General features: G+C 40.3%; 1 protein-coding gene across 1 annotated transcript in view; it reads left to right on the top strand.

Moving 5' to 3' along the window:
- Positions 1 to 592: 592 nt before the first annotated feature.
- The window catches only part of LOC129773362 (uncharacterized), a 56,073-nt gene continuing 33,912 nt past the window's right edge, over positions 593 to 22,753 (top strand). The window contains exons 1-10 of the mRNA XM_055776960.1: positions 593 to 902; positions 959 to 1,446; positions 1,501 to 2,284; positions 8,591 to 9,417; positions 13,940 to 16,780; positions 16,838 to 18,094; positions 20,855 to 21,056; positions 21,098 to 21,130; positions 21,187 to 21,683; positions 21,738 to 22,524. Coding sequence (XP_055632935.1) covers positions 674 to 902; positions 959 to 1,446; positions 1,501 to 2,284; positions 8,591 to 9,417; positions 13,940 to 16,780; positions 16,838 to 18,094; positions 20,855 to 21,056; positions 21,098 to 21,130; positions 21,187 to 21,683; positions 21,738 to 22,524 — 7,945 coding nt within the window. The 5' untranslated portion in view covers positions 593 to 673. The remainder of the gene's footprint in view (positions 903 to 958; positions 1,447 to 1,500; positions 2,285 to 8,590; positions 9,418 to 13,939; positions 16,781 to 16,837; positions 18,095 to 20,854; positions 21,057 to 21,097; positions 21,131 to 21,186; positions 21,684 to 21,737; positions 22,525 to 22,753) is intronic.

Raw genomic sequence — 22,753 nt, 5'->3', positions numbered from 1 at the left:
AGAAGTAAAATTGAATTGAAATTAAGTTTAGAACACTTCAAAAATACTGTAATTTCAGTTTCTGTTAAAATGTCGAGCCCTTATAATTTTGAACGCTAGCGTTGATTTAGGGAAAAAAAACTAGTTCGTTCATTTCATTTGCTTATTTTTACTTTTATTTACAACACTTTTCATATGTAGTGGACTATTATATGAAAAGTAACATACATAAACGTCATAACTAACATGCCGGGTGTTCGGGTTCGATTCCCGTTCTGGTCGGGGGAATTTTTCGTCAAAGAAATTTCCTCCGACTAGCACTGTGATCACGCGTATTCTAGAGCTTGCCACTCAGAATGCATTCAAGGCGTGTTATTTGGCATAGAAATCTCAACTAAGTACTAATAAAAATGACGCAAGTAATACTAAGTTGAGACGGCGAAGTTCCTCTATGAACGTTAGTGCCATTGAAGAAAAAGAACATACATAAACAAAATCTGTGACGTCACAGATTTAAAAAATCTTCCCACCTTTCATTTTCCATCTCGGTTTGGCACTAACTCATTTTAAAAACGAATTCGTCATTAAATTCGGTAACTGAATGTTTATTTTGTGTATGTAATTATTTAACTCAGTTTTCTTGTACCGGTACAGGGCCTAGGATTCGACTGAATTTTAATCCATCGTTTGTAAGATGGTACGTTTGTGTTGCATTCCAATCTGTCGCAATGCAAAAACTAGCTGCAATGACGGCGCGAGTTTGTACCCATTTCCTGTAGATCCTGAGCTACGACAAAAGTGGATTGAATTCGTCGGTGTAGACCCGAACAAATTCCGTTGGAAGATCAAGTTCATCTGTTCGGATCACTTTCTCGATTCCGAACTTACCGAAGAAAATGGACAAACAAAACTTCTCACTGGGGGTAGGTCTAACGATTGATTAACACGCGTAACTTACCTTCATGTATTCCATTAACAGCTATCCCGGTGGTGTATTCCTATGAAGAAAAAACAGATGACATTCAGCAGAAGGATGTAATGATATCGGGAAAACCTGCCGTTGCGATTACTGCTAAAGCGGTCGAAGCAGGGGTTGAAGAAATTGATCTGAGATCAACGTTCTGTAGGATTTGCCTAAAAAAACAGACCGGTTTATTGCCTTTCAGTTCTAAGTTGCATAATAAAACACTGACCGATATTATATACAGCTTCTCCGGAATGAGGATCGATTGTAGTGGTAGGGTCCCTACGAAGATTTGCGTTGGATGCGTTTCAAAAGCAGATCTTGCTTACAGCGTTCGAATGGAGTTTATTCATAATGCGCGAATACTACAAAATATGCTACGAAACGGACAACTGGAACATCATTATAGATTCTATGAAACCCACAAACATGCCCGGGAGGGAGAGAATGAAATATACTTGAATAACTTGATTTCGACCATAAAGCTTGAAATCACAAAACAGGTTTGTACACAATGTTCAATAATAATTATATATTTATTCATTTTGCGCTTGCAGTCAACCGAAGAACAATTGAAACAGCCTGAAAAGACCCAAGAAGAACTGAACACCGAGGAGCAGATATCATCCAATTATGTTGAGTTTGGTACTGCGAATGCATCTATAGATTCAAAAAAAGTGATTCTGGATGGGTCCCCTTATGAGGGAGATGAGCAAGAGGTAAAGGATGAACCATTCGTGGAACATGATAATTCTGCGAACATATTAAAACACGAAATATTGTCGGACTCATCGGAAGACGAGAGCGAAGGGAAGTTTGTTTTTTCATGGGAAGAGTTGTATAAACCACCAAAAACAACTCAGCCACCGAGGCGTGTTATCGAGCGTCTACCGAAACCTAAATTTGTTCCAAATACTTGTTACATCTGCAACACATCGTACGCTGACGCCGATGTACTCGATACGCACCTGGAAGAGCACGTTAGTATAGTGCCACACACCTGCGCTGAATGCAGCACACCAACGAATCCTTCGGTCCAAAGATCGCTGGTTTCGCTCAACAGGCATCTTCAGTCACATCTGTATCCGTATAAGTGCAATGAATGCCCATTGCGTTTCCTGACAATTCCAACCTTTTCGGAACATCTTGACACGCATGACGATACGTTCAAGGACGGCTACACGTGTGAATACTGTGGAGATTTCTACACCATGAAGCGACGTTTTATGATTCATATTGCGAAACACCGCGCGATTGAACTGGGTAAATATAAGTGCGAGCACTGCGGGAGGGCATTCGGCAACACTACGATTCTCAAGCGTCATGTCAGGATACACACAGGTTGGTAATTTTTGTTTTTATTGTGATTTATTTTTTTAATTCGATATTACACAGACAATGCACAAAGTACATAGTAAAGGGGGGCCTAGAGGCACGGGCGGGAACTTGACGTTGGACTTTGAGGACAGTTACTTTTGAATTCAGTTTTATGATTGTTCGGAAAACCGTGAATTTAACTCATTCAACACTCCAAATGTTGATCCTAGAAAAACCTTTTGCTATATGAATTGAACTGAACTACAAACGAATTGTACCAGTTGTAGTGGTAGAAAGAATCCGGGACCATTAATTATTAATATTTTCTTTTTTTTTTAATAGTAAACTGTTGAAAAAAAATCTGGTAGATATTCCAACAATAACACGAAAAATTCCACATTCTCTGGTTTTCTAGTATGATGTTCATAAATGTACATTGTTCCTACACTTATTTCTAAAAATGACACAGTGAAGTAGTCGGTATTTCCAAATTCCTTCATTGCAGTCTTCATTTGGGTAAACGTAACATTCGAGCAAATTTTTCATTCGAGTAAATGTCGTATTCGGGTAAACGTAGCATTCGTTTATTTGTTGCATTCGGGTAAATGTTCATTTGGTTGAATGTTGCATTCGAGTATTGATAACATTCGGGTGAACGTCATCTAGTGACACAACCTGTGGCGACATTCTATTATCCCCAAAGTTTCGACGAGGGTCTGGTTTAAAGAGTTGATAGAGGTTTTTTGTTATCTGTGTTATAGTGACTTTCAACTCATTTGGTTGGTTCGTCACTTTTTACTTCCATTTTTGGAAGAATGTCGGGAGTGAGAATTGAACTCGTGACCCTTAGCGTGAGAGGCATGGATGTTACCACTACGCCAGATCGCCTCCGATGATAGAGGTTTTGTTAGAAAGGTTGTTGTCTAATCATATCATGTTCAATACACGTCTCTATCATGTAGGATATGATATTGAGTACACTGGTAATGTCGGAAATTTTGCAATGAAAAAACTAAACTGGCTGGCAAGAAGTACTAATGGATGTCAGCTTGTATTGGCCTCCGGGAGCTGCGGTTAGCCGCAAGCAATTTGTTGACATGTGCTCACTCCTTCCTGAGCCACGATTGATCTTGGGAGACTTCAACTCTCACGGAACTGCCTGGGGGAACAGTACGACGACAATCGTTCATTGTTGATATATGACCTTTGTAACAGCTTCAATTAGACCGTTTTGAACACTGGGGAAACAACACGTGTACCTAAACCTCCTGCTAACCCAAGTGCTCTTGACCTCTCGCTTTGCTCGGATTCATTATCGTCAGATTGCAAGTGGAATGTAATCCAGGACCCCAACTTGCAAAATCAAAATTTCCATCACCATTGGGTCGAATTCTTCTGAATCTATAAACATGGCATATGACCTCACAAGACACCTTGACTGGAAAAAAATATGTGGACGCGATTGCTCTAGCCATCAATTCCAGAGATGGTTTATCTCCATTGGAGGAGTATAATTTCCTTTCTCGTTTGATCTATGACAACGCAGTTCGCGCTCAAACGAAGCCCATCCCAGGTTCCACCATTTGCCGAAGGCCTCCCAATCTATGGTGGGATAGCCAATGTTCCATGCTTTATATAGAAAAATCTAATGCATTTAAAGCTTTTCGGAAACGTGGAACTCCTGAAAATTTTCAAACGTATTTAGCCCTTATTTAGTTCAAAAATTTGATCAAAGGGAATAAACGTGCTTATTGGCGAAATTTCGTGGGAGGTTTGTCATGAGAAACGTCAATGAAAAAAATATGGCTCGAAACATGAGAAATCGCTCTTCAACGTGTAACCTTTTTCAAAGCTTACAAGCTGAGATCACTCGCTTGGTGATAGTTTTGATACCAATGAAAAACAAAATATTGTTTGTAAATATAAATAACCGCACAAGAAATAATTGAATTATATAAAACAAATTAAATAAAAGAGAAACAGAAACGAATTTCGCAAATCAAATTAAAATTGAATTCAAATTTCGGGCAACCCACTATGAGTTTCGTCGTCGCGCAACGTATTTCAAAAAAACAGGGGAACTTTCAGCACGGCAAAAAGAATTGATGTGTCGTTAAGTGAGACGGAACTTTGAATGCAAAGTGTCGCGAGTGAACAAAACCGAAATAATTCCTCTCGCAGTGCACATACCGCTATCCAGGTCGCCGAAGGTCGTCCACCAACATACGACCAACCACCATCATCTAATCTTCCGACCAGAGTCGGAATTATAAGCCGTAGCAGCCGAAGATGTCCATCTTGCCGGTTGGAAACCGGAAAACGCAGCGCAACATATTTCTGAAGGCCGGCACAGCCGCCGGTAATAACCACGTGGTGACGGTATCACAACAGCGACGGAAGCAGATATGAGCAGAGCGAGTGAGTCCGTTTAGATCTTTTTAATAAATAAATTGTCATTGGATTATGGAATAAAGTGTTTTGATTCGATTCTATAAATTTTGCTTGCGATATTTTCTTGTGTGCACCAAAGAAATTGATTTCAGCTTGATTAGCTCCACACGAAAGAAGAGACAGTTGAGTTTCCACTAGCGCGTTTTAGTCGACCCTGAGAATAATTGAGTGAGAGTTAGCTTGGCTGGCTTAAGAAGACATCCGCATCGGATTACAAACGAATGAAAGCGAAGAATATTCACATCGATGGATTTTTAATTTTGCACGGAAGGTTTGTCCCGATTCCGCTCCCGTGCAAAAAATTGTTCGAGATATACCACAAGATAGGTGCGCTCTTGATTCCGAGTTTTCAACTTGTTGAAAAACCTCCCTGATGTGGCGAAACATCGCTTGTTGAATTTATTCAATCGGTTTCTGGAACATAATATTGTTCCAGATGATTGGAGACAAGTACGAGTTATAGCTATTCAAAAATCCGGAAAGCCCGCGTCCGACTCCAGTTCGTACCGCCCAATAGCAATGTTGTCTTGTATACGGAAATTGTTGGAGAAAATGATCTTGTTTCGCCTTGATCGATGAGTTGAAACGAATGGCCTACTCTCAGATACACAATATGGGTTCCGAAGGGGCAAGGGCACGAATGATTGTCTTGCGTTGCTTTCTTCAGAAATCCAAATGGCTTACGCCGAAAAAAAAACAAGTGGCTTCAGTATTCTTGGACATAAAGGGGGCCTTTGATTCTGTTTTAATAGAGGTTTTGTCAGACAAATTACACTCTCGGGGTCTGCCGCCTCTATTTAATAATATGTTATATAACTTTATATAACGTTATATAACGGGGATTCGACAATAAGTCGGGTCTCCTACATGGGACTCCCCCAGGGCTCATGTTTAAGCCCCCTTTTGTACAACTTCTATGTAAGCGACATCGACAATTTCCTTACACAAAATTGCATCCTAAGTCAACTTACAGATGATGGAGTGGTGTCTGACGTAGGATCAAACGAATCCGACCTGCAAGAGTTCTTACAAGATACTTTGAACAATTTTTCAACCTGGGCCATTGGGGTAGGGATCGAATTCTCCACGGAGAAAACAGAGATGGTGGTTTTTTCTTGGAAGCATAGACCAGCAAAACCAAAGCTTCAACTTTTGGGTAAAGCGATCACTCATGCTATGTCATTCAAGTATCTTGGGGTCTGGTTCGACTCCAAATGTACTTGGGGGTCCATATTAGGTATCTGAGTAAAAAATGCCAACAAAGAATAAACTTTCTCCGTACAATTACCGGCACCTGGTGGGGAGCCTATCCACAAGATCTTATGATGTTGTATCGAACAACTATTCTCTCAGTGATGGATTATGGCAGTTTCTGTTTTCAATCAGCTGCCAAAACACACCTCATTAAACTCGAGCGAATTCAGTATCTTTGTCTCCGTATTGCGTTGGGATGTATGCCCTCAACGTATACCATGATTCTCGAGGTTTTAGCAGGCGTAGTCCCACTAAAAGATCGCTTCAATTTATTATTTCTTCGGTTCCTCATCCGGTGTAAGGTTATGAATCCATTGGTGATCGGAAATTTTGAACAGTTTATCGAGCTAAATTTTCGCTCCGGATTCATGAGTACATATCATGAATTCATCTCCATGCAGGTTGTTCCTTCTTCGTATATTCCCAACCGTGTTTGTTTTCCTGACTGCATCAATTCCTCTGTACATTTTGATCTGTCTCACGATCATCGAAGCAAAGTATGTATGTTGATAGCTCGCGAAGAACTAAAAGGAGGGGAAAAGGATGTATGAACAATCACACTCGAAGATCGATAGCTTTAAGGAAAACATATATTTGGGACATGTAATCAAGGTCTAACCGAGCCAACACATCTCTCACCGGCACATTGGGCTGCTTTCCTCCAGCCCGAAGGGAGTTTTCTAAATTCGATCTGGCGATACAACTCGCACGACCAAACAACGTGTTCGATGTCGTGGTAACCATGGCCATAACCCCTCCTTCGCGAGCTATCGGTTCCCTTCCTACTAACATTAGAATAAGTTAAATTGTAAATACATATTAGATGTAAGGATAGTTTGAGGAATTGAGTGTGAATGAGAATGTGAATGTGAATGTGAATGTGAGTGTGAGTGTGAACACACATATCCTTAAATCACATCCTTTTCCTAATGAAAATGTGTCGCCCTTCTAAACTCGAGTCGACCCGTGAGTAATCGGTTTCATATTTCATTAACCATAGAATTAAGGAAACAACATGTTAATATATGCTAGTTGAAATATAGTTAAGAGTTTGGCTCCTTTAAACTTAGGTCACTGAGCCTGTAAAAATAAACGGATTAATAAAAAAAAAGTACTAATGGTTTTATTTAGCCAGCTACCCTTCCACAAATCCACTGGTTCATTCCACCTCCCTTCCCTATAAATAAGCAGCACCCACTGAAGTCAGTTCACAACAGAATTTACACAAATTTCACGAGGCAGCACTCACGGTTATAGGATATCTAAAATTAATACGAGCCAACCACAGACAAATATGGCAAGCTAGCTATTCAATTTAAGATTAAGAATGCAGATGCCTTCTTTCGTATTCAGCTAAATTAAATAAAGAATCGTATTCAGCTAAAAAACGAAAGAAAAAAGACGATCGAGCGATTAATATTTCTGTGGGGACGGATTTTGAAATACATTTATGAACATCGATACAAGCAAACTAGAAAATGTCGAGTTTTTCATGTTAATGATGGAATATTTATCTGATAAGTTTACTATTGAAAATAGAAAGTATTATTGATTGATGGCTCCAGGTTTTTGCTACAACTACACTGTCGTTCTACGCATAGTTGTCCCATGTTCCAAAAACAGCAACTGAGAAAAACGCATTCAATGTTTTCTAGCATATTTGTCAGAAATCTAAAGTATTTCGGTTTAGCAATATATTGGTTTTTTATAAGCAGAGAACTTTTGTTTAATGAAATGTGAAAAGATTCCTTCATTTGAATCAATCAATCTTTGTTACAGGCTTAAAAAAAGGTGGGACAGTTATGCCTAGAATATCAACATGGGAGAATTTAACTTGATGTTGTTTTTCGAAATACTGAGAACAAACAATTTTTTTTGTGTTTTTCCGAAAGATTATGTATAAAAACATCGTTTTATGAAGAAAGGAGAGATCTGCAATACTTTGCAGAATACAAATCTCGTTGTTATAAGGCATTCGTTAACAAGGTGTACACGTGTGCTATTAAACTTTTTTTTTATTTATTTGAGAATTAGTTGGTTATTCAAAACCAGAAATGAGTACATTGGTCCTGCTGAAAGTGTGACATAGAAAAAAGGCGACCGAGCCTCATTCTTGTACTTGAACTGATTTAATTGTTATAGATCTACAAAAATATATGGTGGGACAGTTATGAATAGAATATCAACATGGGACAATTGAGCTTGATATTGTTTTTTTAAAGCGGGGAACAAACTATAACTTTTTTTTTTGTTTCCAAGAGACTAGACATAAAACATTGTTTTATGAAGAAAAGTGAAATTTGTCAAAAAGTAACATGGGACAACTATGCGTTGAACGGCAGTACATCTCTTACCATTTACCCTCTTACCCATTTAAAGTTCAGTTTACTTCAGTTCAGTTCATATAACAAACGCTTTTCGTAGGGGTTTTAAGTTTGGAAGTTTTGTTAAATTTACAGATTTCTGAATAGTTACAAAAAGCTAATTCAAAAGAAATTTTCCCTTAAGTCTTACGTCAAGTTCCCGTGCGCGCCTCTAAGCACAGACGTTTCTACTTTTTTTTTTTTTTGATAGTACAAAGACAACGTACAAAACTTATACTCTATACCTATATCGTTTTTCTAGGTGAGAAACCGTTCGAGTGCAAAAAATGTGGCCGTACTTTCAACCACGAGGAAAACTTCAAAACACACAAGCGAATACACATTGGAGAGAAGGCATACGTCTGTGAAGATTGCGGGAGAAAGTTCACCAGTGGAACCATGCTGCGCTATCACATGGCGGAGCATTATCCGGATGATCCAAAATATCGGATTCAGAAAAGAGTTTCACAGCCCCGCATCAACTCTCAGGGCCAAGGCACCGATCCGAAACTGTACATATGCGTGGTGGAAGGATGCGAGTACGAGACTTTCATCTATAGGCAATTTTTCTACCACAAGAGTATGCACACAAAGAAATTCCAATGTGAACAGTGTGATAAGCGCTTTCCGTTCAAAAGTTCTCTGGCCAGACACCAAATGGTGGCGCACGAAGGTAAGGGTCCAGAGAGAAATTTGAAGTGTCCGTACTGTCCGAAGTTATTCTACTGCAAGGTGAAACTTAAAGTCCATATCGACATCCACGAGGATAATCGACGCTATAAATGCAAGTTTTGCGGCAAGGCCTTCGTGCAGAAGCCGAATTTAACGGCTCACGAGAAAATCCACACCGGGGAAAAACCGCATGCCTGCAGGTTTTGTCCGGCCGCGTTCATCTCCTCGTCTGCGAGGAAAAAACACGAAAATACACATCAGGACGCACAGTTGAAACAGATCGACAGTATCTCCATAAAACAGTCTGAGGTAGTGATGGAAGAGGTTGAAGAAACTATAGAACATATTGAGTTTGAGCCGGAATTAGAGGTCGAAGTTAGCGTTGATGGAGAAGAGATAGAGGAATATGTTCTATATTAAAATCGCAAGCACTAATGAATTTATCCTTACGATTCCGTTGATTAAAAATCTACATTTTAACGATTGTTTTGACTGAGACTTTTTGCGGTTCCTCAGCATATGTTTATGTGAAACGTGATGCATGCAGATTATGATCCGAAACAAAAGCCGATAACAGGGGATCTTCGTAGCCTAATTGATTGCGTGTCCGCTACAAAGCGAACGATCATGAACTCATAACTCAGGGTCCTCAATAGACAATCTTTGTGTGTTATTCTACGCAATTCTACGTCAACGCAACAATCATAATGTGATGGTGATCCCAGCCTCTCACTTCACATACGATCTGCTGCATCGGTAATTGGTACTATTAATAACAAAACAATGAAAGCCTCATATCAATAGTCTAGCTGTGTATGATCCAACTGGTGAACATTCGAACAATAGGAATATTCTTACGCCGAAAAAGGTGACATGTGTATCGATAAGATAGGAATACTCTTAATTTTCGTTAGATAGAAATGTACACGAATAAATTCGGCTCTGTTATAGCTGAATTGCTAAATGAGCCTAATAAAATAAACAGAAGGGACAAAAAAGAGCCGATAAACGAGTCGTTTCGCCGAGCTCAAGTATCTTTCTTGAGTAACTACAGTGTCGGACAAAACCTTAACCCTTTGTGGTCGTATTTAATTTGTATATGGGTGTCGTACTGGTCGGAATTAATTTCCCTTGAAGAGCATATGTCACTGCATGTGTCATGTAAGATTATGAAAGCTAAATAAGATCTGTTTATTTGTTGTGAATTTTAAATATGCATTTACTAAACAATGTGTTTTTATAGAACAGTTATATTTTATAATTCCCCTTCGTGTATATCAGTCGAATAACCTACAAGTTTTACGAACCAGCCTGCGGCTGAAAGTCTCGAAAAAAGGCAATGAACCCACAAGACATTCCATCAACTTACGTACACATTTTTGTACTTCTCTCCTATTCATATCGTAGTTTAAAATAAAATTAGGATTACTAACGTAGAAGGTGCCGCCTCGTTTCATCCTTTCTACTACACTGCGTTTCACCACTATAGAACCACAAATTTTTTCTGAGTTTCAAGAGATAGGTAAGAAGTCGGTCGAATTCAAGTATATAGTGTAGGACATAACAACTATCTTCATTTAAAAGATTGGCCATTTGAACTTTATTGTTGTGTTCATTCAAAAAACTGAAATTCCAGTGTTTCATAATTATAGAACCAGATGGAAAAACTATCACTCCTTTACAAAATTAACGTCAATTTCACATGAATTATAATAAGTTTCCAATTCGTAGGTCATCTTTAGTTCTCAATCAGTTCAAATAACCCATTCAGGGTGGAAACACTAGAATTTTAGTTTTTCGATTATTTCGAGCCTGAACACAACGATAATGTTCAAATGGCCAGTCTTTTTAATGAAGATAGTTCTTATATTCTACACTATATATTAGGCTGTCAAAAAAGTCCTGCGGTATTTTTTTTTGAATTTTCATTTGTTCATAAAATTAGTTACAATCATCTGTTTTAAGTCAAATATGCGCTGTTTTGTTCGATGACTTGTTCCCAATGAGATGCCAACTTCATAATACCCCTGTTATAGAAGCTCGCTTCCTTATTGGCAAAAAACTCGGATAGCCAATTTTAACAGGCCTCTTTTGTGGCTAACTTCTGACTACCTAGCTCGTTCGCCATGGACAAAAACAGGTGGTTATCACTTGGTGCAAGGTCCGGACTATACGGCGGATGCAAAAGAACCTCCCATCCGAGCTCCCGGAGCTTCTGGCGCGTCACCAAAGAAGTGTGTGGCCTGGCGTTGTCCTGATGGAAGACAATGCGGCCTCTGTTTATCAAAGATGGCCTCTTCTTCATGAGTGTTACCTTCAAGCGGTCCAGTTGTTGGCAGTACTGGTCCGAATAGAGCGCTTGGCCATAGGGAAGCAGCTCATAATAGATTATTCCTTGACAATCCCACCAAACACACAGCAGAGCCTTCCTGGCCGTTAATGAGGGCTTGGCCACCGTCTGAGCCGCTTCAGCGGGCTTCGATCACGACCGTTTGCGCTTCACGCTGTCGTAAGTGACCCACTTTTCATCGCCAGTCACCATCCGCTTCAGAAACGGGTCGATTTTGTTGCGATTCACATGCGTCGATACGGTCAAAGATATTTTTTTGCGTCAACGTGTGTGGCACCCATACATCGAGCTTCTTTGTGAATCCAAGCTTCTTCAAATGGTTAATAACGGTTTGATGACTTATCCCCAGCTCTTGGCCGATGCTACGACTGCTACTATGCCAGTCTTTCTCGGCTAATTCAGCGATTTTCTCGCAATTTTCGACGACAGGCCTTCCGGAGCGTGGCGCATCTTCGACGACCTCTACACCAGAACGAAAACGTTGAAACCATCGTTGTGCGGTGGAAATGGAAACTGTATCGGGTCCATAAACTGCACAAATTTTATTGGCAGCTTGAGATGCATTTTTGCCTTTGTCATAGTAGTACTGTAAAATATGTCGGATTTTCTCTTTATTTTGCTCCATATTTGCGACACTATAACGCACCATATTAACCTTTAACGAATGAGCACATTTTTCTAGAACGATGATCAGTTGGTCGGGGTTCTGCCAGTACGAATCAAGCGCCAAAAACATTATTTTGAGATACACCCAGGTTTTTTTACGCAGGGAATACTTCGTAAAAAAAACGCGTTAGTTGGAAAATCCGCGTAAAAAAACCGCTGTTCCATGAAGAATTCATGGTTTACAGGAGGTACATATTTCATCAGATGTTGAATGTCGTTGTACTTCGCACGAAAAATGCCGTGCCCTAAATGGTAGAAGTTCCATTTTGGTTTGACTAAAAAGGTGAAGGGCCTCCTAATCTCTTCCTCAAGTCTAACTTAAAGAATGGATCATCAGGGCCGTGGCTATACTTAAACATAAGTATTCCGGGTTTCGACTTCAACACAAAAATGGCTTTCAAACTCAGCCAGTTCACATTGTCTTTGTTCTTATACCTTTTCTTTTTCTTTTTTTTGATAACTAACTTTTTCCACGTTCAGTGGAGTAAAAAATGAACTATTGAAACACGAATTGATTTGGCAATAAATGCTGGTTGTGCTTCCCACGATGCTTTTTCGTAAAACTGTTTGAAATTTGAGAGACGTTACTCAAAAGAAATTTTGTTATAACAATTTTTTGGACAACCACAGACGTAATCGGTTTGAATCATCTTAGCCGCAACTACCGCCCCTCGTATGTTGATGTATGGTTTGCCTGCATTTCTATTATGGTGGGTTACATTAGAGAGATCTATAGCTATGGATGGAATTATTCACGTGAAAATAGGAGTAAACGGGTAAGAATAAATATGATACACTTATTCGAGGTATATATAACTTGAATAAATTCAGCATATGTAAACGCTTGGGAATTTCTCACTGGTGAGAAATCACTAAAGTTGGATGCAGTTCTACTTTAGGTGAATATATTCACCGTAAATATGAATATATTCATTATATAAGTTCACGCTAGCGTAAACGGTTGATGCGATTTCTATAAATTTCATCATACTTCTTCATGAAATGTTCATTCACTAAACTAAACCCACCCTTAGAGGCGAATGAACTACAAGTTTAAAGTCTCTCAAAAAACAAAGAATGGAAAGAGATGATGACATTCTGTTCTTACGCGTTAAACACACAACATCCTTAAATAAAACCTAGGAGAAAAAGTAAAAGTTCTTGACTTTCTTAGTGCACTCTAGCCTTCCTTCTTGGAAACCATTCGCACCATCGATATCGGCCTGAGTAGACTGCTGTGGAAACCAATGCCTGCTTTTCTCAAGGCGGAAGAAGAGTTTTATTTCCACACAGTTGAAACCTTTTACCGTGTTTACAGTCCACTGCCTTGGCGCTGAGGAACGCGCCAACAACGCTTACGTGGTTTTGACGTAGGACTACGTCTAACCTTTCAATATAGGGGCCCATTTCAATATTTCGGTGTGAAAAAGTGTTCAGTTTTTGAACGCTAATACCTCCTCAATTAATGAAAGTATTTTGGTTCCAAATACACACATTGATAGGAAATATCCTCAGCAATTGTTTATATGCTACACATTACGGGTTTTCAGCTCATATAAAGTTTTTTTTTGTCTCATTATTTATTCTAGGCTCATTGGCATTTTAGCTGTAACAGAGCCGAATTTTAATCGTGTACATGTCACATATTTATCATATCTATGTGGGATAGTTGAGAGACCCCTCGATGAAGTGTGGAGAAAAAACTCAGTTTCGGATTACACATCATGTAGAGCGCATCGCGTTTTCGTGGTTGAATAAATTAATGTTCAATAAAAGTGGTTTTTGTATATTTCCTTGGCAATTCACCCATTCCGTCTTACATGGGGGCTCAACCAGGATAATCGAGTTGCTAGGAAATTATCAGTCAAGTGGAAAAAGCGTGAAAAACTGTTGAAATTATAATGTGAAGCGATTCAAATCAAGATGGCGGATCGCATTATCGAGTTGTGTGAAAATTTTACGAAAGTCGGTTTGGTGAGAGAGTGTGAGAAACGAGGAATCTCCACGGATGGAGAGAAAAAAGCGATGGCGAAGAGAATTATATCTCACGACACGAATGTGGCTGTAAACGATGTGAGTCTGTGTGCCAACGACGAGGCGCTCGACAACAGCCAACGTGAGAAGCGTCTTGGAACCATTAAAAACGGCGTAGACGATGATTGTTCTTCCAACGACGATGGCAGCGAAAAAATATGTTACGACGAAGAAAATGAAAGTGTCGATGACAAAACCGATTACGACGAAAGAAGCAGTATCAACGACGAAAGGAGCAGTGTGGGTGCTCATTTCCAAACCGCTGTAAATAATGAAATGATGTCAACCCCGAAAAGATTGTATATGTCGCTGGAACGAAGGTCATATTCATTTCGTGATGTCGAAGACAGTATCGAATCTTTTGGAGCAGACGACGGCCAAGATGTAAAAGTTTGGATGAAACAATTCGAGGCTATGTCAAGGACAGCACATTGGAATGATGAGCAGAAACTAATCATGTGTCGTAAAAAGTTAACGGGCACTGCAAAACGGTTCATGTTCACCCAACGAGATGTTAGTTCATTCGTCGAGTTAAAAAGCGCACTGTTAAAAGAGTTTGCCCCATTTGTGCGTGCAAGCGATGTACATCGTAAGCTGGCAGCACGAAAAAAACACCCGACGGAATCAGTGAGAGACTACATTTACGAAATGCAGCGAATTGCCCTTCAAATAGATCTTGATCAACCGAGCATATGTGAGTATGTAGTAGACGGGATAACAGAGGACGAATTCCACCGATCTCTCTTGTACGAAGCGCAATCCATTGAGCAGTTGAAAGAGAAGCTACTGAACTACGAGAAGGTGCAAAGGAAATCTTATAAGAAATCTCGATCAGACGATACATGCACGAGGCGAAAGGAACATCGGAAAATGGAACCGAAAAAAGTGAGCGAGAAGGTCGACACGAAACGGCACTGTTTCAACTGCGGAGAGTCATCGCACGTTGCTAGTGAATGCCCACAGAAGAATAACGGACCAAAATGTTTTAGTTGTAACACATTCGGTCATCTATCGAGAGAGTGCACGAAAAAGGTGAGAAAAGCGGAGAAAAAAAACGCAGCAGAAGTTAATGTGGTGAAAACTGTAAACAACGCCAAACCAAGTGTGCATATTAAGGTGAATGACTTAGAAATTTGTGCTATTGTTGACACTGGTAGTGAAGTTTCTTTGATAAGAGAACATTTGTGGTCAAAATTATCAAAAAAAGGATTACAGTTACAGAAATCTACACTGAAAGTGCGTGGTTACGGCGGTAATGTACACGTTGTTTGTGGTGAAGCTGTTTTGAAAATGTTCCTCGGCAATAATGAGTATGAAATTCGTGTTTACATCGTGCCGCTCAGTGCTATCGATATGCAAATGTTGATTGGCATGGATTATCTTGGAAGTGTTGATTATGCTATCACGCCGAGTGGTGTTCGCATAGAAAAGTGGGCGACAGAAGAATCCGATCCAGATATTAACGACGTGAAATGGATTCGTCGTATCGAGGAGTATGTCGATGTGAAAGAAGTTATCGTACCGTATAAATATCGCGGTCAGGTTATGGAACTTATTGAGAACTATACACCAGCAACAAACGTAAGGGCGGCCAATGAACTGACAATAAGACTGATGGATAATGATATAGTCTGTGAGAATCCGCGTCGTCTCGCGCCAGTTGAAAAAGAAGTCGTGAAGAGGCAAATAGACGAGTGGCTCAAAAATGGAATAATTCAGCCGTCTACCAGCGAATATTCTAGTGCAATTGTCGTGGTACCGAAGAAAGATGGTTCGCGCCGTGTATGCGTTGATTATCGTGAAATTAATAAAAGAATGATACGTGACAAATTTCCGATGCCTAACCTGGAGGAACAGATAGATCAACTATCTGGAGCCTGTGTATTTACCACGCTTGACCTGAAAAATTCATATTTTCACGTGCCTGTGGAGCAAAAAAGCCAGAAGTATACGTCATTCGTAACCAGTGAGGGCCAGTATGAGTTTTTACGTGCACCGTTTGGTCTTTGCACCAGTGGGAATTGTTTTGGCCGATTTATCAATACAGTGTTGAACGATTTGATCAAAGAAGGGAAAGTGATTGTATTTGTGGACGATATGATCATTCCATCCAAAGATGAAGAAGAAGGATTGGAAGTGCTAACGACAGTGTTGAAGGTATCTGAAGCAGCTGGATTAAATTTTAATTGGAACAAATGTGTTTTTCTGCAACGTCGTGTAGAATCTCTTGGCTACACCGTGTACGAGGGTCGAGTTGAACCAGCACCAGCTAAAATAGAAAAGCTGAAACAGTTCCCGCAACCGACAACGGTGAAACAACTACAGCGCTTCTATGGACTGGCTAGTTATTTCAGAAAATTTATACCATCGTTTGCTGAGATCACACGTCCGTTATCAAACACGTTGAAAGGAGGAGGATATTTTGAATTCACTGAGGAAGCTGTTGGTGCGTTCAATCGGATTAAAGACATGTTAACAAAATATCCTGTGCTACGCATTTTTCGACCCGATGGCGATACCGAAGTACACACAGATGCCAGTAAAATCGCGTTAGCTGGAATCCTGATGCAGCGTGCCGAAGATGATGGGAAATTTCATCCCTGTTATTATTATAGCAGACTCACGAATACTGCAGAACAGAACTACCATTCTTACGAGTTGGAATCGTTAGCAGTGGTCGAATCTCTAAAAAAGTTCAGGTGTTATTTGCTAGGTTGCAAATTCAAAATTGTAACGGATTGCCGTGCATTCAAATTGTAACGGATTGCCGTGCATTCTATGATGAAGCGCAAGATGAACGTACGCGTGGCCCGATGGGTTATCGCTCTTGCAGAATTTGAGTACGAAGTTGAACATCGTCCAGGAATTAAAATGCCACATGTTGATGCTCTATCTCGTGCAAATGTGTTGACTATATCGACTGCTGTTTGTGCTCAGTTGCGTTCTGCTCAAGAAAATGACGAAAAAGTGAAGGCGATTATGGCAGCTGTTGGACAAAGCGATTCATTCAAGGGTTACACGATTAGTAATAGCATACTGTACGAAGGCGATGGCGAAACACGACGATTATACGTACCGGAATCAATGGAGACAGCAATAATTCGATCAGCCCATGATAAGGGGCACTTTGGCGTGAAAAAAACCAAAGAAAGGATATGTGCAGATTATTTCATTCCTGAAGTTGAAAAGAAAATTAAACGATGCATCGATACATGTGTTGCTTGCATTATCGGCGAAAGGAAACGCGGCAAACCTGAGGGTGAACTTCCTCCAATCCCAAAAGGTGACATCCCATTAGACACCTTTCACGTAGATCATTTAGGACCGATGCCATCTACGAGAAAATCGTACAATTATATCTTAACGGTGATTGATGCCTTTACGAAGTATGTTTGGCTATTTCCGACGAAAACAACTACGGCAGACGAGACATTGAAAAAACTCAAATTAATTTCCGATTATTTTGGGAATCCGAGAAGAATTATAAGCGACCGTGGATCAGCTTTCACTTCTGGAATATTCACCAAGTATTGCAATGACGAGGGCATAGAATTGTATACAATTGTGACCGGTGTACCTCGCGGAAATGGACAGGTGGAGCGTGTCCATCGCATAATAATCCCGATGCTAACAAAGCTGTCAAATGAAAGGCCTGACGAATGGTTCAAACATGTGGGTGACGTACAAAAGTTCATCAACAACAGTTGGCAACGTGCCATAGAAACAACTCCTTTTCAACTGCTATTTGGAGTTAAAATGCGTACGAGACAAGACGAAGTACTTCACGCGATACTGGAACGAGAAATGCGAGAGGATTTTGAACGGGAACGAAATGTTTTGCGGAATATGGCGCATGCAAGTATTTCTAAAATACAAGAGGAGAATAAAAAGTTCTACAATCTTCGTAGAAAACCGATGCACCGATATAAACTTGGTGATATCGTAGCCATACCGAAGACACAATTCGGCGTAGGTCAAAAAGTGAAACCTAAATATTTTGGACCATATGAAGTTGTGAAGGTTTTGAATAACGATCGGTACGAGGTAAGAAAGCTAGATGAAGAAGCAGAAGGACCAAAATCAACATCGACGGCTGGAGATCATATCAAACCGTGGACATTTCCGGATCAAGAATGATGTCAGGAAAGGCCGTGTGGGATAGTTGAGAGACCCCTCGATGAAGTGTGGAGAAAAAACTCAGTTTCGGATTACACATCATGTAGAGTGCATCGCGTTTTCGTGGTTGAATAAATTAATGTTCAATAGAAGTGGTTTTTGTATATTTCCTTGGCAATTCACCCATTCCGTCTTACATCTATAATTAGCACATTACACAGTTGCCATTTTTCGGCGTTAGAGTATTTCCTTCTATACCATTCCATATGGTACACATTTACACAGTAGCAGCCATTTAGGCGTAAGAGTTTTCTATCTGTTCTTCCTTTATCCAGTTAGACCGGACAGCGGAGACAGTTGATTGATCATTGTTGAGTTATTTAGAGAACAGCAGCCCGATGTGTCTTGCAGAGCAGAGCAGTTGTATGGATGAATCGATCATATTTCGACCGTGGATCGATCTCCATCGCTGATGATTGTTGCGTGGACGTAGTTATTCTGTAACAACACAAAGATGGTCAATGAGGGCCCTGAGTTTCGAACTCACGATCGATCGCTTACTAAGCGAACGCGCAACCAATGTGGCTACGGAGGCCCCCTCATATAAAGTTCAAATTGATGAAAAATTGGAAGAAAGAATTCCCTATTCTCCCATACATTTTGTCTGCGCTCCCGCAGCAAACAGCTATTCATTACAAGCAACCACGGGTACGGGTGAACCGTATGGACAAGGCGAAGGAGGGAGACAAAAAAGAGATTATAAATAAATATAGGCGGTCGCTACAACGTTAACTATATGGCTATATAAAGTGAGCGATGGTGGGGCTTGGCCACATTCTATCATCGGACGCCAAGCAGGAAAGACGCTATCTTGAAATTGATTTTCAGCATAAGAGATATCGCTGCACTTGCCGGGGATGTATGCGGTGCGATACCGCAAGAGTGAGGGACAGGAGTTTCAATGGGATGTGGAGCAGGAGAGCCTATGGAAGTGTGTTAAAAGCGGTGGAAGCGTCACGCCGGGTGAATGAGTGGCTAATCGCGCTCGATTTGATAGAATGCTGGAGTTTTTAAACGGTTTTATTTAGCTGTGACATATTTGTATGTTTGTATGTAACATGTTTGTCTATGACGCTGTTCCACATTAATTGAAATTTGATCCCTTTCCTGTTGACCGATTGATCTGAAATTTGGAACACACCTTTATCTCAGCAGTCATTATAAAACTGCATATTTCATAATCCTGAAAGTCCAAGATGGCGAATTACATATTTTCTCAAAAACCCCATCAATATGAGTATCAAATGAGAGGGATTGACTAGTAGAACACGGTTATTTATGAAAAATGCAAATCCAAAATGGCCGACACCACAAAATGGCGGATCCCATATTTTCTCTAAACCCCATCAATATGGGTATCAAATGAAGGACTTGACTAGTAGAACACAGTTATTCATGAGGAGCGCAAAGCCCAATTATATCACGACCATACTTGGCTTCTGAATTGTTCTTTTTTTCATTCCAAACCCAACTGTCATCGAATAAAGACGTTCTCCAAACTAAACTTATAAAAATATCAAAATTTTCATTGAAAACTTGAAAATTTCTAAACATATCCTTTTACAGTTCAGGGTGAAATAATTTTCAGAATGCCTTGGGACATTCGAACGTGAACATGAACGGAGAAATATGTTGACGTCTATATTCACCACTGTTTTCATGTTCACGTTCATCGAAGTCGGTGAGCGTGAACGTGAACTATGGTGAGTTCACCAACATCTCGATTCCACGGTGGAAATTCAGAATCGTTGTGAAATATTGAATTGATCCACGTTTATCAATATACATTATGTTTAAACATGTTTTTCAACTAGAAATTGTTCATTCCTATAGTTTTAAGATGTTTTCCTCTCGTTTTATATATGAACTGATGAATTATTAACAAAAAAGTGTTTGTCCGCGTTCACGTTCACGGGAACTCTAAACCTACCTTAAGCAACTCTCATGTTTTCAGTGAAAATTTCTATCTGGATTCAACTTCATTCAATCGGATCTCTGCAAGGGTTGCTTCGTTGCTTCGGGTTGATTAGTGAACAACTGTATATTTTATACGAATTACTTTATTGAAGCTCGATGCTTGTTTACTTCACGTTTACTGGCGAACTTTTAATATAAACGTGAACGTGAACTAAAACATTCTATTCACCACGATTTTTTGAGTTGTTTTTTTGCATTGTGGTTCACTAGCCTTTAGATGAAGAATTCGCCCCCATTACCCACATAACATTGATCTCAAAATAAATTTCACTACGAAAACAAATCATAATGAAAATTGCATTCCATTCCATTTCAAAATTGCGCCCCGGTGGCGTTAATACGTAAGTACCGAGAATAGTTTGATCCAAACTCGAATGCCGTTACCAGACTTCAACACTGTACATTTGTCATCGCAGATATATTGAGTGATTGTCGGAAAAAATAATAGCACACCTGTACTAGCAGTCAGTTTACGTTGGTTTTGGGTATATATTAGAGGTATGAACATTTAATAATGTGTTGGACTGATGAGCTTTGCAGTGGCCATCTTGATTCTCCCCACATTATTCAGTGAAATCTCAATCGTTTCTATTCAGGTTGATACGGTTTATCCTTGTTTATATATGTAATTACTTAATTTAACCGGTGCAGGGTTTTACATCGAGTTTTCGGTTGAATTTGAATGCTTCTTTTGTGAGATGGTACGATTGTGTTGTATTCCAATCTGTCGCAATGCAAAAACCAGCTACGATGACGGTGCTAGTTTGCATCCATTCCCAGCAGATTCAGACCTACGACGAAAGTGGATCGAATTCGTCGGTGCAGATCCAAACAAATTCCGTTGGAAGATCAAGTACATCTGTTCGGATCATTTTCTCCACTCCGAACTTGTAGTGGAAAATGGACAGAAGAAGCTGCTTACTGGAGGTAGGTCTCATTGATTGATAGCAGCTCTTGATATGTATTGACGTGTTCTCCACCAGCTGTTCCGATGGTGTATTCCAGTGAAGGAAACGAAGATGATGAAGTTGAGCGGGAGGATGTGATGATATCGGAGGAACCTGCTGCTGCGAGCATTGCTGAAGAAAACGAAGCAGTGGTGGAGGAAATTGAACTGAGGTCGCTGTTTTGTAGGATTTGCCTCAAAAAGCAAACCGATTTGTTGCCTCTTAGTTCGAAGCTACACAATGCGGCGCTATCCGATATCATTTTTACTATCTCCGGTTTAAAACTCGATTCTAATGGCATGGCCCCTACGAAGATTTGCATGGGATGCGTTTCAAAGGCAGATCTGGCTTTCAACGTCCGGATGGAATTTATACATAATGAGCGGATTTTAGAAAATTTGATAAAAAGCGGACAGCTGGAGCACCATTATAGATATTATGACGACCATAGGTATGTCTCCAAAGGAGTGAATGAATTGTACTTGAATAATTTGATATCGACTGTTAAGCTTGAGGATGCTGAGCTCGAGCAGGTTTGTATTCAACGTTTAAACATATTTAGGTATTAACATAGCTTGGCTTTGCAGCCAGCCGAAGCACAACTGACACAGCCCGAAAAGATGGAAGAGGATTGTGAACTGAGCACTAAAAAAGAGTTAGTTGAGTTTGATGCTACGAATGTATCCGCAGACGCCGAGGAAATGTTCCTGGAAGAGCACCTATATGAGGAACAGGAACAGGAGGAAAAAGATGAACCATTTGCGGATCATGATAATTCTGCGAACATGTTGAAGCAGGAAGTGTTGTCGGATTCGGAGAACGAAAGTGAAGGCTCTGCGAAAAAGTACGTTTTCTCGTGGAAGGAATTGTATAAGCCGAAAGCTGCTCCCAAAACGCAAAGGCGTGTTATCGAGTATCGACCGAAACCTAAATTTGTTCCAAACACTTGCTACATCTGCAACACATCGCACGCTGATGCCGAAGCACTCGACACGCATCTGGAAGAGCACGTCGCTGTATTGCCATACACTTGCAGTGTGTGCAGCACCCCAACGAACCCTTCGGTGCACAAATCGCTGGTTATGCTCAACAGGCATCTCCAGACCCATTTGTATCCGTACAAGTGCGATGAATGCCCTCTGCGTTTTCTGACGAGCACTACCTATTCGGAGCATCTGCGCAACGTACACGAGCAAGGAAACAAGGATGGTCACACGTGTGACTACTGTGGGGAATTCTTCACCATCAAGCGACGATTCCAGATGCATATCTCGAAGCATCGTGCAATGGAAAACGGCAAATACAAGTGTGAGCACTGCGGGAAGATGTTCGGCAACAGCACGCTCCTTAAGCGTCATGTTAGGATACACACAGGTGAGTGCCTTGTTTGGTTTTGCTTTTGATTAATATTGACACAATAGGACACAAAAATGGGTGCACCCGTGGCCGAGTGGTTAGCGTCTCACATTATCATGCCAGGTGTTCGGGTTCGATTCCCGTTCTGGCCGGGGATTTTTCGTCAAAGAAATTTCCTACGACTTATTTACACCGTCTTCGACTAGTCGTACAAATTGTAATTTGTTTATACCTATGATAGACATTT

The sequence above is a fragment of the Toxorhynchites rutilus genome, chromosome 3 (genome assembly GCF_029784135.1).
Source record: "Toxorhynchites rutilus septentrionalis strain SRP chromosome 3, ASM2978413v1, whole genome shotgun sequence".
Classification (NCBI taxonomy): Eukaryota; Metazoa; Arthropoda; class Insecta; order Diptera; family Culicidae; genus Toxorhynchites; species Toxorhynchites rutilus.
The sequence above is the reverse complement of the archived record's forward strand: the minus strand, read 5'-3'. Positions and strand labels throughout refer to the sequence as shown.